General features: G+C 42.9%; 1 protein-coding gene across 2 annotated transcripts in view; it reads left to right on the top strand.

Annotated features, from left to right (window-relative positions):
- THSD4 (thrombospondin type 1 domain containing 4) overlaps window positions 1-17,118 on the top strand; it is a 674,737-nt gene that overhangs the window by 641,101 nt on the left and 16,518 nt on the right. For both annotated transcript variants that reach the window (XM_055277915.2, XM_055277916.2), the window contains 3 exons: window positions 950-1,154; window positions 2,515-2,688; window positions 12,020-12,193. In XM_055277915.2, the coding sequence (XP_055133890.1) occupies window positions 950-1,154; window positions 2,515-2,688; window positions 12,020-12,193 (553 nt within the window). The remainder of the gene's footprint in view (window positions 1-949; window positions 1,155-2,514; window positions 2,689-12,019; window positions 12,194-17,118) is intronic.

The raw sequence follows: 17,118 nt of genomic DNA, 5'->3' as shown, positions 1-17,118 counted from the left end.
TGCTGGGATTACGGGCATGAGCCACCGCACCTGGCCTTGAACTGGTTATTGAAGGATAAATGGGACACTTGAAGAAGAACAAGGGGAAAGGGCCCTAAAAGGGTCAAAACCTAATTTTCGGAGTAATAAAAATATAATTCTCATCCAAGCATATGATGAGCATAGGCTGATGCCTCATTTAACTAATAACAGAGCAGATGATAGAGGAGGGTTTGTGAAACTGATATGGGAATTGTTAATGAGAAATAATGCTAGAATAAGATTTCTAAGTTAGTAGCAAAAATGAGTTAATGATCTACAGTGTAATAAAACTAACCTTTGGAGGTTTTTTTTTTTTAATTAGATAAAAATCATTTGTACCTTTTCAGTTTTCAATAACTTTTTATAGAATTTGGGCCCTAATCACTGGTAAGTAGCATGTCGAGTGTCAAGCAAATTTATCTTCCTTTACAGAGTCAGATGACCCTTAGGCAGACTTTTTCTTTTTCTTTTTCTTTTTCTTTTTCTTTTTCTTTTCTTTTTTTGAGACAGGGTCTTGCTCTGTTGCCCAGGCTGGAGTGCAGTGGCACAGTCGTGGCTCACTGCAGCCTCAATCTCCCAGGCTCAAGCTATCCCCCGACCTCAGCCTCCCGAGTAGCTGGGACTACAGTAGGCACACACCGCCACACCCAGCTAACTTTGGTATTTTTTGTAGAGACGGGGTTTTGCCATGTTGCCCAGGCTGGTCTCGAACTCCTGGGCTCAAGCCATCCTCCCACCTCAGCTTCCCAAAGTGCTGGGATTACAGGCGTGTGCCACTGTGCCCAGCCTAGGCTGACTTTTAAGCAATGCTCTAAGAAACTCCACCCATAGTGATTCTCATGATTCTGTGTACGCTGGTGCGGGCTCATGCTCACTTCTTGTTGACTGAAGGTTGTCTCTCACTCTCACTCTCTCATTCCTGAACCAGCTGGGACATCGGGGAGTGGTCTGAGTGCAGCAAGACCTGTGGCCTGGGCATGCAGCACCGCCAGGTTCTGTGCCGCCAGGTGTATGCCAACCGCAGCCTGACGGTGCAGCCCTACCGCTGCCAGCACCTGGAGAAGCCTGAGACCACCAGCACCTGCCAACTCAAGATCTGCAGCGAGTGGCAGATCCGGACCGACTGGACCTCGGTACGCAGGCAGGGAAGCCTGCTCTGCAGCTCCCTCTCCAGCTCCCACCACACTTTCCAGCCTCCCCCACCAAGACCTGAGATGGGTAACCCTGAGTTCCACAGGAAGGAACCCGTCCCGTGGGGGTCTGGACGGCTGTTTTTGCAAACCACAGGATGTACCAATAGTTCGATAGAGTTCAGGGTAGTGTGTGCCGCCCACAGCCAACGTTATGGGTGAGCCCAGGGGAGCCCTGTGATACTGGCCTCATCTGTTTCGTGAGTTATGGTGAAGTGAAGGTTGGCAACTGCTGGCAGAGCCAACTCCTTCCAATTTTCCCCACCCATTTTATAGCTGAAAAGACTGAGGCCTGGAAGAATAGAGTAGTGTCAGTCAAAAGTAAGGCTGTTAAGGCAGAAATAATTTGATAAAAGATTTATTGGAAGCCAATGTAAGGATCAACCCAAGAAGACACACGAACAACACTGGACATGTTCCAAAGTCTGTTACAAGTTGAAAGGCTTTTAGAAGAAAGTTTAGGAGAGGAGAGGGGGACTCCTCAAATCAGAGTTGGAGGGTACAGCACAGAGGTTGCAATCACTGGCTACAGATGACGACATACAGGCTAAAATGTTTTAAGTGCAAGACAGTCAATAAAACTTCATGAGTCAGAAATAAATCAGCAAAACTTTATGACTTGGAAACCAAACAAACCAGTGTCCTCTTCAATGTCCACAGGTTACATATTAATCAGTATGTCAACAGTTTGAAGAATTCACAATAAGATTTGAGAGACTGACAATAATATTCTTTACTCAAAACAGGATGTAAGCCATGAATCCTAAGACCTTCTTCCCAGGCAACTTAGAACATAGTTTATTCTTCAAGGGCAGAAGTTCATGACTTAACCCCTTGCCTGCCATGGCGTTGGGTCCTGTTTATAATTTGGTATCTTATTGCCACAGGGAGTCCATTCTGTCAGTCTTATGATTTCTCTCTTAACATCAATGCTGGTCAGTTGTGTCTACACTGCAAAAGGGAGGCGGTATGACAGGGTGTGTCCAACCTCCCATCATGTCATGGCCAGGAAATCCATTTTTAAGGTTTCTCTGGGGTCTCCTTGGCCAAGAGGAGGCCCATTCAGTCAGCTGGGAGGCTTAGGATTTTATTTTTAGTTTACAGTAGGCGAGGCATCTAAGAAGGTCTTGTAGAAAAGGGTTGTGGAGTTTTCTAGGGCTCAGATCCCTGCCCCAGGTGGTGACATGCGTGACAGAGCCTCAGTCTCATGGGGCTGGTCACAAAGACTGCGGGGTCTATGCTGGCGATTCTCTCCCAGAGCCGAAGCTGCTGGTTCCCCTGACGTCAGTGTGCTGTGTTTCAGTGCTCGGTGCCCTGCGGCGTGGGACAGAGGACCCGTGATGTGAAGTGTGTGAGCAACATTGGGGATGTGGTTGACGATGAGGAATGCAACATGAAGCTCCGGCCGAATGACATTGAGAACTGTGACATGGGACCCTGTGCCAAGAGCTGGTTCCTCACCGAGTGGAGCGAAAGGGTGAGTGTGATGGCGAGCAGGGCACTGGGGACCAAGGTCTGCCAGGTGCCTCCAAAACCACACGAAGGTGAATCACTAGCTCAGAATCCCAAGACTGATTTCTGGCTCTGGGGGGATAAAAAAGGCTCAGAGAGGAATTATCGTAGGCTTTCTATTCTTACTTGAGGACTGAGGGGCTCCAAAGGTGAGGAGTGTGTGTGAAAAACTTGATTGAATTCTCCTTAGCACTCCATGTGGTCACTCCATAATACTAGGTGAAGTGAATCATTACATCCCATCGTTCATATGTCTTGTAAGTGCCTGGTGTCTCATAGACACTCAGCAATGGCAGGCCCCTCTACTGCTTTCCGCCAACTCAAAACATCCCACACCCCATTCCCTCCCCAGTAGCCTGGCCTCCCGTGGGAGGTCTCAGGTGTCAAAGAATAACTCAAAGGCATATATAGTCAACCATTAGCCCACCAGTTACCTGGATATAAGGGAAAACAGTCATAGATTAAATTCATCCATCAAAGGCAAAAGGAGGATTTATATGAAAAGGGGTTTCTGGAGATGGAGTGGTGTTGGTTACACAACAGCATGAATGCACCTAATGCCCTGGAGGTGTGGGCTTAAAAATGGTTACGATGGTCAATTTTATGCTATGTGTATTCTACCACAATCAAAAATGAAGTTTGAGAAAAGACACTAAACAAATTGTAGAACATACCTTGGGACAGAGAGAAGAAAGGAGGAAGGAGATAAGGAATTGTGCTTCCTTTCCTGGTGGAAGCAGTGGATTGGCGGGCATGGGGGTGGCCAGTCAGAGGGTTTGCCCAGGGCAGCTGCACAGCTGTGAGAGGCACCAAGTCCACGTTCTGGATTCTCCAGGAGATCTAGGGAGTTTACCTGGGATGAGGACATGATTGGCTATCTCTGACCTTGGTTAGCGGCCTACCTCTCGGATACACTAGTTCTGCCCTACTTCCCTTGCTAGAATCCCGTGCATACATGTTACCTGTGAACCGCATTAAAGTATAGGTCTGAGGCAGCAGGTGTGGGGAGGAGCCAGGGAGTCTACATTTATTTTCTTTCTTTTTTTTTATTATTTTTTATTTTTTTGAGACAGGGTCTCATTCTGTTGCCCGGGCTGGAGTGCAGTGATGCAATCTCGGCTCACTGCAGCCTCGACCTCCTGGGCTCAAGCAATCCTCCCACCTCAGCAACCCCCTGCCGCCCTCCCCACCAACGTAGGTGGGGCTATAGGTGCGCGCCACCACCCCGGCTAATTTTTTGTATTTGTTTGTGGTTTCACCATGTTGCCCAAGCTGGTCTCAAACTCCTGGGCTCAAGTGATCTGCCACCTCGGCTTCCCAAAGCCCTGGAATTGTAGGCACGAGCCACCGCGCCTGTCCACAGCCTACATTTCTAATAGGTTCCCAGGGTCTCTGAGGCCACTGGTCCAAGGACCACGCTCTGAGTAACAAGGCCATAAAAAAGACAGAGGAGCCCAGCCATGTTCTTGGATCTTAGGAGACATGATGCAGCCCATGAGCCCCCACCCCTGTCCCCACTCCCAGCATCATGAGAACAACAACCGTAGTGTCTCAGACTCAAAGAAGGACCCTTTCACGCAGTTTGGGGATATCAGCAGACATGCCCCATACGGCCACATTGGCTGACTCCAACTGGTCAGTGTCCATTCTGACTGGTCAATGGCCACCATGCACCTGTTATTGAGTATTTTGAATATCACCCCTAGAGGTGTTCACATAGATTTTCTCTCCCTCCGCAGTGTAAGATGCCCCTTCATTTTGTCCCTCTATCACCATAACAATCCACTTCCACAGGGAGTGTTATCCAGAAAGAGAGGAAGGACAAACCTGCAAATGCAGCCTTCACTCCACCTCCAGAGATGGTCCTGGAGATTCTTACCTAGCGACTCATCTTCTTGTGTGTTCCCCACACCTCATGGCATATGGCCCCTGCCCCTTAGGATGGCCCCAGATGGACAGCCCTTGGTGCAAATACTGAGCTTCCAAGATGAGCATCTGAGTGTGCCCCCAGTCCCAGGAGCAGACACTAATTTGGCCATCTGGGAGGCTCTAACCAAAGAGAAACAGATGGAGAGTAAGTGCTGACCTAGCCACTGACTCAAGCTTCTGCCCTAAAGCTGAGTCCAGGAAAGCTCATCCTAGTTCTTCTGTGTATCCCTATTTTCCAAGCCTCCCATCACAAACATTAGCTCATGGTACTGTGGAAACAGTGGGGGAAGGTGTTTGTGAGCTCAGCCTCCTTGCCAGCATGAGGAATTCTCTGCAGTGTCCCTGACATAGGTCACAGCTCTTGCCCAAACCCTTTATCAGAAATTCACCCTGTGTCCTGACAATTACATCTATTTCTTGCACAGCTCAAGGTGTCAAGAGGTCTCCTTTTACAATGAACTAAAGTGTTTCTTATTAAGTCCCACTGTCCTTTAGAAAAGGACAGCCCTACAGCCACTGGGGGACCCCTTCCACTTTCTCCAGGCTAAAAATTCCTAGTTTCTTCAGCTGATCCTTTTGTGCTTTAGTTTCTGAACTCATTCGTGTTCTCAGTAAACTTGATGGATTTCCTGTATCAGCAAATGGATGAAAAGAATGATGCTGGGCTTTCATTTTTATATTGGAATGATTCTTTTTCTAAAAAATATTGATTTTTTTTCTGGTTATAAAGTAACACAGTATTGTTTTAAGAATATGAGAAATTTGGAAAAGTATGCTCCAAACCTCTTCACTAAAAGAAAATTTGAGATTATTTTAAGCTATACTTCAAGCTTTTTTCTTCTCATACATACTTTACCTACATAGCTTTTTTTCCTCATACATATTTTAAAGATATAAATGTGTCTTTATATCATAATGTGTGTATAATTTGGTCACCTGCTCTTTTCACTTAATTATCATAAGCATAAAATTTTTAAAACATGATTTTTATTATAATAAGCTATTGAACTACATAATTGAAACAGTCTCCTATTTCTAAATGTTTGGGATTTTCTAGTTTTTATTTTTATTTTTATTTTTGAGACCAGGTCTTGCTCTGTTGCCCAGGCTGGAGTGCAGTGGCACAATCATGGCTCACTGAAGCCTTGACCTCCTGGACTCTAGTGATCCTCCCGCCTCAGCCTCCTGAGTAGCTGGGATTATAGTTATAAGCCTCCATACATGGGTGATGTTTTACTTTTTAAAACAGAATATTTTAAAAGACTTCAGTAAGTGTTCTTGTGCATAAATCTTTATATGCACCTTTTCTTATCTCCGTAAAATAGTGGGGACGTGGAATCATGTTAAATTATGGGAAAATATTATGAATGCTTTTAGAACTCTTAATGCATTTTACCTAATTGTTCTCCAGAAAGATTATTTCAGTGTAGTCTTCCAAGCAGCAACTGAGAACACTTTTACAGTCATTTTGTTGCCATGATTCTTTAGTTTGTAAATCCCATGTCTCTACATGTGCCACTCTCTGAAAAGGCAGTGGGCTCAGAGCACAATACGTACAGAGAAGAAACAACTCTGTGGGGAAAATAGCTGCAGTGGTTCATTCCCCTGTGTGTCTCCCATGTTTATTTAGAACAGTAAAAAGCTACATGTAAATTTTCCAAAGATTTCCACACTACCTGTTTCCTCTCCAATAATGACTTGCAGATTTCCCCTTAAAGTAATTTTGCTTTGCGTTTCAACATAAGTTATTGCTGAATCTAGCTTGGCTTAAAATTATAAATAGAGCAAAGAATGAGCACATTATTCTATTCAGGGAACTCTTTTGTTCGTTTTGGAAAAGATGTTCTAAATCATGCAAGTTGGGTGCTATGATGTAAGTAAATAATTTTTGCCTTATCTACCCTCAGAATAGATCATGAATTCTAAATGTTCATGCTTATTTTAGAGTAGATGAGTGGGAAGGGAGTACTATTGGGTTTAAGAAACGCACACTGGCTTTGGTATCATCTCCATGACTACCACTTATTTCATATTTGACCCTGAGCCAGCTACTGATTCACCGAGCTTCAGTTTTTTCAACTGTAACATTGCTGAGTAACCGCTGCAGTAACATATTCGAAGCTATGACCTAGATGAGGCTGACACAGTGGGAAGGATTTCTTTTGGGCTGCTTCATTCTTCTTCAGCTCCGTGTCACCAGGGGCCTTTGGGCCACCAGTTGGTCTTAGAAAAGGTTCAGCCCCTGGAATGACCAGCGGATGGCAGTCTTCCACTTTTGAATAGTTGCTTTGTGTAGAAAATGGCCTTGTTAAGCTTTAGTCTGAACTATGAAACTTTTTATTACTGGGAATAAACATGTGTTGAGCACCTGTTACATGCCAGTCATGAACAAGACACAGCCTCCGATTCAATAAGCTCAAGAGGGAGGGACCAAAGAAAATTAAAGTTCGCAAACACTTAAGAGTACAGAGTGTGTCTTATTGCCCAATTTAAAATTAATTAATCTTTACCTAAGTGAATTGAGGTTGTAACCCCAGTCTGAATCTTCTCTTAAGCTTCTAGGGACACAGAGTTCTTCTGGCTTAATGACTCACCTTAAAAACATCTTTTCAGCTGCTTTTAATTGAGAGTGGGCCTTATCAGAAGTAAGCATCATTGACTTTTCAGTTCTACAAATCAATGATAGGTTTAAGCCCATGTGCAATTTTTAATCACAACAGGAAAAAAACACTTTTAGAAAATCCACCAGCCTTAGTTTGGTAACACCTAATTTCTAAGAAAGTTTTCCAGGAAAAAAATACTGAATCGTTTAAATTATAAGAAATGATGCATAAAGCTGAAGTTCAAGAATAGTCATTACAGCCTTATAGTCCCTTAGGGGCCAGTTGGGCCAAGTTTAGGATTTAACTGTTGCTGGAATGAGAAGGCATTCCCCACCAGAGGGTTGCTTAGGAATTCCATGTGTTTCTGCATTTTATCAGCCCAGCAGTTCAATTATGAGTCATGTCCTCTTCTGACTAGCAAAGCAGATTTGGTCCTTCTTTTAGGAACATCCTTTAAGGACAGTGGGTGGGTGTGGTTTGGAGCCTCACCTGGAAGGTTAGTCCCCGCTCCCTGGTAGGGACTTCTCTTTCCCCTTGCTTCTGCTGACAGGCTTCCTGGACCAGGTCATGTGTGGGGAGCTCCTTTCATATTTACATTTGTTGGGCTTTTCACTGAAGGTGTTGTAATAAAACGAAACTCCTCTACAGGCCTCATCCATGTGATGTCCTCCCGTTGGGCACTGGCATGATCCTTCACATTCTTCTTTTAAATTAAGTACATGTGGATGTGGAGACACTTTCCCAGATGTATGTGCATTACTTGGTTTTAAAAGCAGAAAATTAAGTTAGCTAGTCAGATGGAAATTACCTGGAAAGAAGTAGTCTGAGGGTTGGAAACATGAAGATAACTGAAATTCCATTTACCTTTTTTTTTTTTTTTTTTTTTTTTTTTTTTTTTTTTTTGAGATGGAGTCCCGCTCTGTCACCCAGGCTGGAATGCAGTGGCATGATCTTAGCTCACCGCATCACTGCAACCTCCACCTCCTGGGTTCAAGCGATTCTTCTGCTTCAGCCTCCCAAGTAGCCGGAATTACAGGTGCACACCACCATGCTCAGTTAATTTTTGTATTTTTAGTAGAGATGGGGTTTCACTATGTTGGCCAGGCTGGTCTTAACTCCTGACCTCAGGTGATCCGCCTGCCTCAGCCTCCCAAAGTGCTGGGATTACAGGTGTGAGCCACCACACCTGGCCTACCTTGTATTCTTTACAAGAGTATTTAAATGTCTTGAGTTTTAAAGTTGGGAAGAAAACTAGATCATACATGGCTGAAACAAACAAACAAATCCTTTAGCCTAGAATATTCCAATGATTGTAACAAATTTTAAGCTAAAGGACTGAGTCATTGTCCCAGATTTCTAATAACAATCTAAATAGAGCAAAGGACATGAAAAATGTCTGCAAACCTGTAGGGGAGGAAAAATGTTTCCTCTACATTCTTAGGTTCTCTGGCTGCAGTCTGTGAATTAAGCTGACAAAAGATTAACAGATAAAGAGCATACTAATTTTGTTTGATGTTAATATTTTTATAGTGGCGTGGGGGGCTTCATAGAAAAGAAGTGACAACCCCTAAGAAGAAGTTAGACTTGAGGGCTTATATACCATTTTAACAAAGGGCAATAAACTATGGAGAAGTGATTAGATGCAAGGGGCTGGGGCTTTTAGGGACAGTAAATTGTGAGAAATTGACTAAGAAAAATATGGGGGAAACTGACAGAAGATAAGGGTTATTTTATTAAAGTTTATTTGTGCAGACTCATCTTGGAGTCAACTCCCCCTCTCCAATGACAAGAATGTTCCTTATTCCTAGTGCTGGGAGGGCACCTTTCTCATGGGAAATTTATGCACTGGTTTTAGGCAGAAAGGGGGAAGGCAGAGAGCTCTTCCTGCATCTGCTATTTCTCAATAGCCTTCAACTCAAAATAATCAATATGCCAAAGCAACATCTATTTTGGGGTGGCATGTTCTGATCCCCTTCAAGCCCTTTGCTTCAGAGGGAGTTTCTTCCCTGAGGGGTCAGGCCCAGCTTAGCAATGGAAAGGTAAATGTTTGATCACTCATACTGGCATGTGATTTTACAAGACTAGATGGCAGCATACAGAAATGAAAGTGGAAATTTTGATAAGGAAATGAGGTTGTAAGGATTGTTTTTCCCTTTTCTCAATTTTTATTTAAAATTTTATTGCTTTATTTTCTAAAATAATATAGGTAGAACTCAAACATTGACTCTATTTTTAAGAAAAGAGCCAGAAACCCTTAGAAAGGGCTTTGGTCATGTGTTAAAGGGCCATGTCTAGGATTGGAAAGTGCTAACAGATGAACAAGGCAGGGCCCAGGTCTATATGCAACTGATAGTCATGGATTTACTCATGAGTAAGGCACTGACCTGAGAAAGAATTAGAGATGATTCATTAGTTCCTGCTCTCACCAAGCCTACTTCAGCAAAGACAAAAAAAAGAAAAAAGACAGGACACAAATAACCATAATACAAAGGCAGGAAGCAGCACATAGAGTGCCATGAGAATTCCAAGGCTTAAAAAAACATCTTAAATTAGGCACTCAAGATAGTTTTCACGGAGGAGATGGTATTTGAGCTGAGCCTGAAAGGCTTCTGATCTGTCCAGTGAAGGAAAAGAGCATTCTGGGTGGAGGGAATGTCAGGGGCAAGCACTCTGTGAGCCTTTTATGTGATCAGGGAATAGCAGCCACTCTGAGTCTGTCCAGCAGGAGGTATGTGGGATAGGATAATGGGAAGTTAGTCTAGAAGAATTGGGTCAATTGGGGCCATATTATAGAAAACCCTTAATGCTAGTTGGGGAAGCCCATATGTGACTTCTGTTAGGAATGGGATAACTTCAGAGGGAATTTTTAGCATGGAGTTCTCAACACCTGGCAGCCAAATGCATTGGAAAAGCTGGTGAGGTTGAGCAAGAAGCTACAGCCACAGTCCAGGGTAAGAAAGTAAACTGTGCTGGGAACCAGGGGTGGAAAGGGACAAGACAGATTAGAGAAATGTGGCAGAACTAGAGTCTGTGAGACCTAATGATTGTCTAGATGTTGGAAGCAAGAGGGTAGGAGAATAGTCAACTTTTAAATCCAGGTAGAAACTTGAAAGCAAATCAGAAAAATAAAAGGAGGAATGGTAACAGTGGTGAAGGTGTACATGCTGGATTCAAGGTATCTGTGGGACACCCCGATGAGGATGCCCAAAAAATGTTTGAAAAGATAAGATAAAGTTTAGGTGTGGTGGCACACGCCTGTAATCCCAGCACTTTGGGAGGCCAAGGCAGGCGGATCTCTTGCGCTCAGGAGTTTGAGACCAGCCTGGGCAACATGGCAAAATCCCATCTCTACAAAAAATACGAAAATTAGCCGGACATAGTGGTGAGCACCTGGAGCCACTCAGGAGGCTGAGGTGGGAGGATCACTTGACCCCAAGAGGTTGAGGCTACAGTGAGCTGAGATCACGCCACCTGGGTGATGCAATCCTATCTGGGTGACAAAGTGAGACCCTGTCTTGAAAAAAAGAAAAGACAAGGTAAGATGAGAACCAAAATAAGGGCACATTCCAAAGTACGTCAAGACAGATGGAAAATGCTCTATGAGCTTTGGGCTATGACTCACGAATGTCTTCACTGTGTCCTAGGAGAGGACAGTGGGATTCTGGTAGAGAAATCACTAATAGTTATTTGGCTTTAAGTGAAGATTTTATCCCTATGAGGCTTAGTTTCTCTATCTTAGAGTGGGAATATAGGAGTTGAAGCCCCTTATACCATTTATTGGGCACCTCCTGTCTACAAAGCACATTATACAGTCACCATAGCACTGCCAGAAATGTGTTTCTATGCCGGTTGTCTAGATGAGCATGCCAAAGGTAGGAGGGGCTGGGTCACTTGCTCCAGGCCGCACAGCTAGTGAGGATGTCAACACTGATGTACCTAGTTCCAAAGCCAAGCTCTCCCTGTGTACCAAGCTGTCTCCCAATCCTCTCATAGCTGTGGCCTTCAGGGACTGGAACAATTTGCCTTAATATCAGGCAGCAATATTGGGGTGACAGACTTAAGTCCCCCTCTTTTTCCAACCCAGACTTGGCTACTAGCAGGTAGAAATGTGCCCAGGTTTTCATGCACCCATTCTTCTTCAGCGGAATATATTTTTATTTTTATTTTTATTTTTAGAGACAGGGTCTTCTCACTCTGTTGCCCAAGCTAGAGTGTAATGATGCAGTCATAGCTCAGTGTAGCCTCAAACTCCTGGGCTCAAGTGATCCTCCTGCCTCAGCCTCCCGAGTAGTTGGGACTACAGGTACACACCACTGCTCCTGGCCAATTTTTTAAATTTTTGTAGAAACAATTTTGCTGTACTACCCAGGCTGGTCTCAAATTCCTGGGCTCAAGCAATCCTCCCACTTCAGCCTCCCAAAGCTCTGGTACTACAGGCATGAGCCACCATACCTGGCCAAGCTGAATATATTTTTGAAAGCAAAGGCTGGGAAGGATAGTCTAACAAGTATAAGTGTATTAATTGCAGTGGTGAGATTGGATATTTGGAATTTGGAATGAAGCCCAACCCAGAAAATCTAAGACAGAGAATTGCCATACTGATATCTCATAATGGAGTAGGCTATGCACGAGAAGCTGCCAGATATTTCTAGGGGAAACAGATGGCAGGAAAATGAAGCATTCCATCCTCCTTTCCATCATTTGAAAGTGGCTTCAGCAGCTGCCAGAGCCTCCCCACTAATGTGCCCTTCCCCTGTCTCACAGTGCTCAGCGGAGTGTGGGGCCGGAGTGCGGACACGCTCGGTGGTGTGCATGACCAACCATGTCAGCAGCCTGCCCCTGGAGGGCTGTGGGAACAACCGGCCGGCAGAGGCCACCCCATGTGACAACGGACCCTGCACGGGCAAGGTGGAGTGGTTTGCCGGGAGCTGGAGTCAGGTGAGTGGCCAGAACTGGGTACGTCTGCCTGTGTCAGGCAAAAGGCAGCATATCAGAGGGGTTAGGAACCAGGACTTTGTGTCAGGTTTCCCAGCTTTGAATCCCAGCTGTGCCACTGGCTACCTGTGACCCTGGAGAAGCTATTTATATTTCTGGAGCCTCAGTCGGTCAACAGTATTCATTGAGCACCTACTGTGTGCTCATCTATGTACTTGGGCTACATCACTGAGCAACACAAGTATCTCTGCCCTCAGGGAGCTTATGGCCTAGCATACTTTCCTCATCTATACAATGCTGGCAATGATGGTACCTTATGAGGTTATTTTTAGAAGAAATGAAATTGTGTACATAAAGTATGTAGCACGGTGCCTGACGCACAATAAATGGTGGCTGCTGCTATTATTCCTGTTAATAAAGCCAGTTTTTTCTGTATTTGACAGTATCAGAAGCAGAAATTTTAAAAGTTGGAATTGTTCATTATGAAGAATACATGATACTGAATACTTTAATAATTGATGAATTACATTTTCCCTCACTCTTCCAAAATTAAACGTGAACCCCACTAAGAAAATGTGGAAATGACTGCCTTGTTTTGATCACCATCAGTATTGGAGTTCTTGGGCCACTTAGCATTTGGCTCCCAGGGCTGGCTGGTTCTCCAAGGACTGTTTGGCTTATGATCACGATTTACACATTATCAAGACCTCTGGCTCCATATAGAATTTTATTTCTTTTAAGTAGCTTTAAAAACTGACCTTGGAAAAAATGTGCTGCCTTGTCCTTGTAAATTGATACAAGCCCTTTGGAAAGCAATTTGGCAATAAAAGTCAAGAACCATAAAAATGTTCATTTGCCTTAACCCAGTCACCCCACTCCTGGGGATTCATTTTAAGGAAATAATTAACAAAAGAAAAAGCCTTGAAAAACAGAGATGTTCATGACAGCAGGATGGTTAAGATATTATGGCATATCATAACTCAGTAAAATATAAGGTGACAATGACAGCGATCGTTAGGAAGATGTGAAAGTGGATATGGTATAATGGCAAGTGAGAAATAGAATGTGAAAATATTCAAACCCTATCATCTCTGCCACTTCAATGTAGAGTTTTTATGCAAAAAGCATAGGGAAATATTTTTCTTTTCAAATTCCCTTTAATGTTTTTTAAAATATTGAGAATTCAGAAAGAATTCAAGTACTTCCAGTGCTACTCTGGTGAATATCAGTTAGACACATTTGCTAACTGATCCCAGCTTGACTTCTCATTAGTTTTCCAGCTCTAGGTGAGTGATTTGACCTCTCTCAGCCTGTTTCCTCATCTAAATATCAAGATAATCATATCAACCTCCTAAGGTTGTTACAAGGTTTTCATAAGATGCTATACATAAAGAGAGTTACCCATTGCTTGGGATATGGGAAACACTTAATAAATATTAGTTCCCATCTCTCTATTTTTTCTGCCAGCTATTCTATCTCATTACTGGTAGTAAAATACATAGGACCTAAACCCCAAAGATAATTCAGCAGTGACTGTATATGGGACACCAATTATACCAAATATCCATAGATGTGTGAAATCATATCAGATTATTACAGTCACACACGTGAAGATAAGCAGTACAATTGAACTCATATGTCTACCATTCTTAGAAGAGAAGGGAGCAGGATTCAGGGCCTTTTTTGCTTGTAGCCTCCTATTGACTTTAGACCTAAGCTCAAAGAACCAAGAGTGGTATGAACCCTGGCAAAGACAACCTTTATTTCTGCTAAGATTAGAAACAAAGGATTTGTTGCCCTGTTGTCCAAAAGGGTCAAGATACAATTGAATGTGGCCAAGGTTTTGGTTCTGGATTTATAAGGGTGTCAGGGCCTGCTGGAAACTCCCTGCCCTAGGAATTTGACATTATCCCCAAAGAAAATGAAATAAGAGCATGCTTATTTCTTGAAAGGTAAGTTTTAAACATTAACTGCCTTCAGAATATAAAAATAAATGTTCCTTCCCACCATATGGGTTGAATGAAAGTTGGCATTTCGAATACTCCACCAGCCTGGTCACAGTGATTAGTCCAGGAGTAGACATGTGACCCAACAGGTGGATGTGTGACCCAAGCTGAGCCAAACAGAATCCTTCCCGGGGACATTTCATTTGTGTTTTAGGGAAGAGACTCACTAGGAGGTTGTGAGCTCAAGTGCTGGCAGTGGCCCTACTGAGGCTTGTGCAAAAAGCCAGTCTGAGAGAATGAGACCTAAGTCCATGGAGAGAGAGAGACCAGGGAGTTTCTGGCTTTAGAGTCTTTCTGACTCCACCAAGAAAGGAATATATCCATTTCTGCTGCTTCCCAGATCCCTGGAAACTAACTAGGAGTATATCAAGCTTAGGGAGTCTTTTTCTACTCTGGAGACACAGTAGCCCAACTCTTACTCTTAAGAGTCTACCAAGTCTATTATTTATGCCCAGAATTATTTCCTTTCTTCTCTGTCAATTCTGAGTTTACTGCAACCTTAGATTGTCTTAGTTCTGGGGAGATCTGTCACAGTCTCTAGTCTTCAGGAGCAGCCATTTTGTCTGCCTCAGGGTCTGGATTGCATTTTATTGATTGCATTTATTGCAATAGATATTTTTATTCTCATCTTTTCACGAATCAGTGATCCACCAAAGTGCAACTGCAGGAATTCTTTAGGTACAGAAACATGCATAATTGCTATCACTTCTCACTGAAAGCATTTATCCCTATTAAATATTATTTTTTGTCATGTATGCTTTTCTCTGTGGATTATATTTTATCTACTATTTGAATTACTCCATCTTGTTTCTCATTGTTGATTTTCACCTGATGTATCTTCATCAATTTCTTAATTTTCAAACTTTCTATGTATTTTTAAGGTATGTCTTTCATATGCAGGACTATTTTTGTCTTTATTTTTACCCAATCTATAAACCTCTGTATTTTAAGAGTTAAATTTTAACCATTTATATTTATTGTAATCACTTATATGTTTGGACTTTTCCCTACCATCTTATTTTGTGTTTTCTATTGTCATGCTTTCTTGCTTCTTTCCTCTTTCCTTTCAACATGTTTATTATTAGTCAGGTTTTCTTAATTCCATTTTTTCCCCTCCAACATTTTGGAAGTTATAAATCTTCTAGTGGTGTTTCTTCTGTGATAACATTCAAATTTTTAGCACAGAATTTTAAACTTTTATGTTTCTATTAGTGTCAAGTTATCAGTAACCACATCCTCTCCTAAAAGAAAAGAGAAGCCTTCCCCTTTTATTTACCTCCACTCTCAATCTACAATATCTCCAAAAAGATGTTGATATTATCTGGATCTAGCTCCAGATTAATGTTAATTTTATAGAAAATATAGATTTAAATTTTAAAATAATTTTCTCCTTTCCCCCCCAAGTTTCTTTTTTATTGAAATATAATTCACATACCATAAAATTTACCCTTTAAAAATATAGAATTCATTGGTTTTTAGTAAATTCACAAAGTTATACAACCATATTCAGCATTATCCAATTCCAACACATTTTTATCATCCCAAAAAGACACCTGGTATCCATTAGTAATAATGGCTTTTATTGGTGTCTTTGCCAGCTCCTTCTTTTATATCCTGTGTCTTCTTCCTGGTTCTTTTTTATTTTGCTAAAGACTATAACCCAGGAAGTCTTTCAAATAGGATTTGTAAGTGTTAAGGTTTCTGAGCCCTTCAATACCTGAAAATGACTTCATTTTGCACTTTGACACGAATGCTTCTGGAAGATGACTCACTGCTTCCTCTTCCTTGGCACAGTCAGGCCAGCCCGGCTACTCTTGGCCAGTAACTCAGCTGATCACTCATTGTCCTGAGGCCTCCATCCTGATCTCCATGTCCACCACCAATATAGCCTGAAGCAAATGAGCTTTGCTAGAGCTCCTCCTCTGTGTGCATTTGGACTACAGTTTCCTTCTTCAATTTGATCTCATCCGTCTTTCAGTGTTCAAAGATTCCCCATAATTTCTGGCCCACCAAGGCTGATTGCCCTTTCTTGTCTTCAAATGCTGTCTCATGCTCGCATGCACACACACACACACACAAAGATACAGATACACACACATAAACACATTCATTCATTTTCCAGACGCACATATTCTGCCATTTCTGAGCATTTACAGTGAGAGAAGGCTGAGATGTGCTCATTCTCCCTTAAGTACACAATCTCTTCAAGGACTTGCCAAAAATAGCAGAAGATAACTACAGGTTTTGATCAAAGTTTGTAGTCTTCTGTTCTGCCACACACTTAGTACAGATGTAGGATCTCATAGCATTGAGGGGTCTTTCAGATCATGTTTTCAAACTCCTCACTTTCGCTTTTCAGATAAGACCACAGCGACCTGGGAAACTGCAATGTCTTGGCCAAAGACACAGAACTATTTAGCGATGCTGTCTAGACTCTAGCTTCCATGTCTCCTGACTTCAGTCTAGTGTTCCACCCCTGCCGCCCACCCCTGCCCCATCCTCATTCCTCCTGTGGGAGAGGCCAGACCTTTGCCTGCTGCAGCTTGTGGCTCTTCTCCTGCCTTCAGTTCTTCCATTGCCTGCAGCACTTGAAAGAAAAGGACAAGACATGAATATACTTCAAATCATAAACTAACATGGAGGAAAATAGGAGAAACAGAGTAGGAAATCTTATAGTTTTTTTTTTTGGCTGGGCACAGTGGCTCACGCCTGTAATCCCAGCACTTTGGGAGGCCAAGGCAGGCAGATCACTTGAGGTCAGGAGTTTGAGACCACCCTGGCCAATATGACGAAACCCCATCTCTACTAAAAATACAAAAATTAGCCAGGCATAGGGGCTCGCACCTGTAGTCCCAACTACTTAGGAGGCTGAGGTAGGAGAATTGCTTGAACCTGGGAGGCAGAGGTTGCAGTGAGCCGAGG

Source organism: Symphalangus syndactylus, chromosome 5 (genome assembly GCF_028878055.3).
Source record: "Symphalangus syndactylus isolate Jambi chromosome 5, NHGRI_mSymSyn1-v2.1_pri, whole genome shotgun sequence".
Classification (NCBI taxonomy): Eukaryota; Metazoa; Chordata; class Mammalia; order Primates; family Hylobatidae; genus Symphalangus; species Symphalangus syndactylus.
This window is presented reverse-complemented; position numbering and strand designations above follow the sequence as displayed.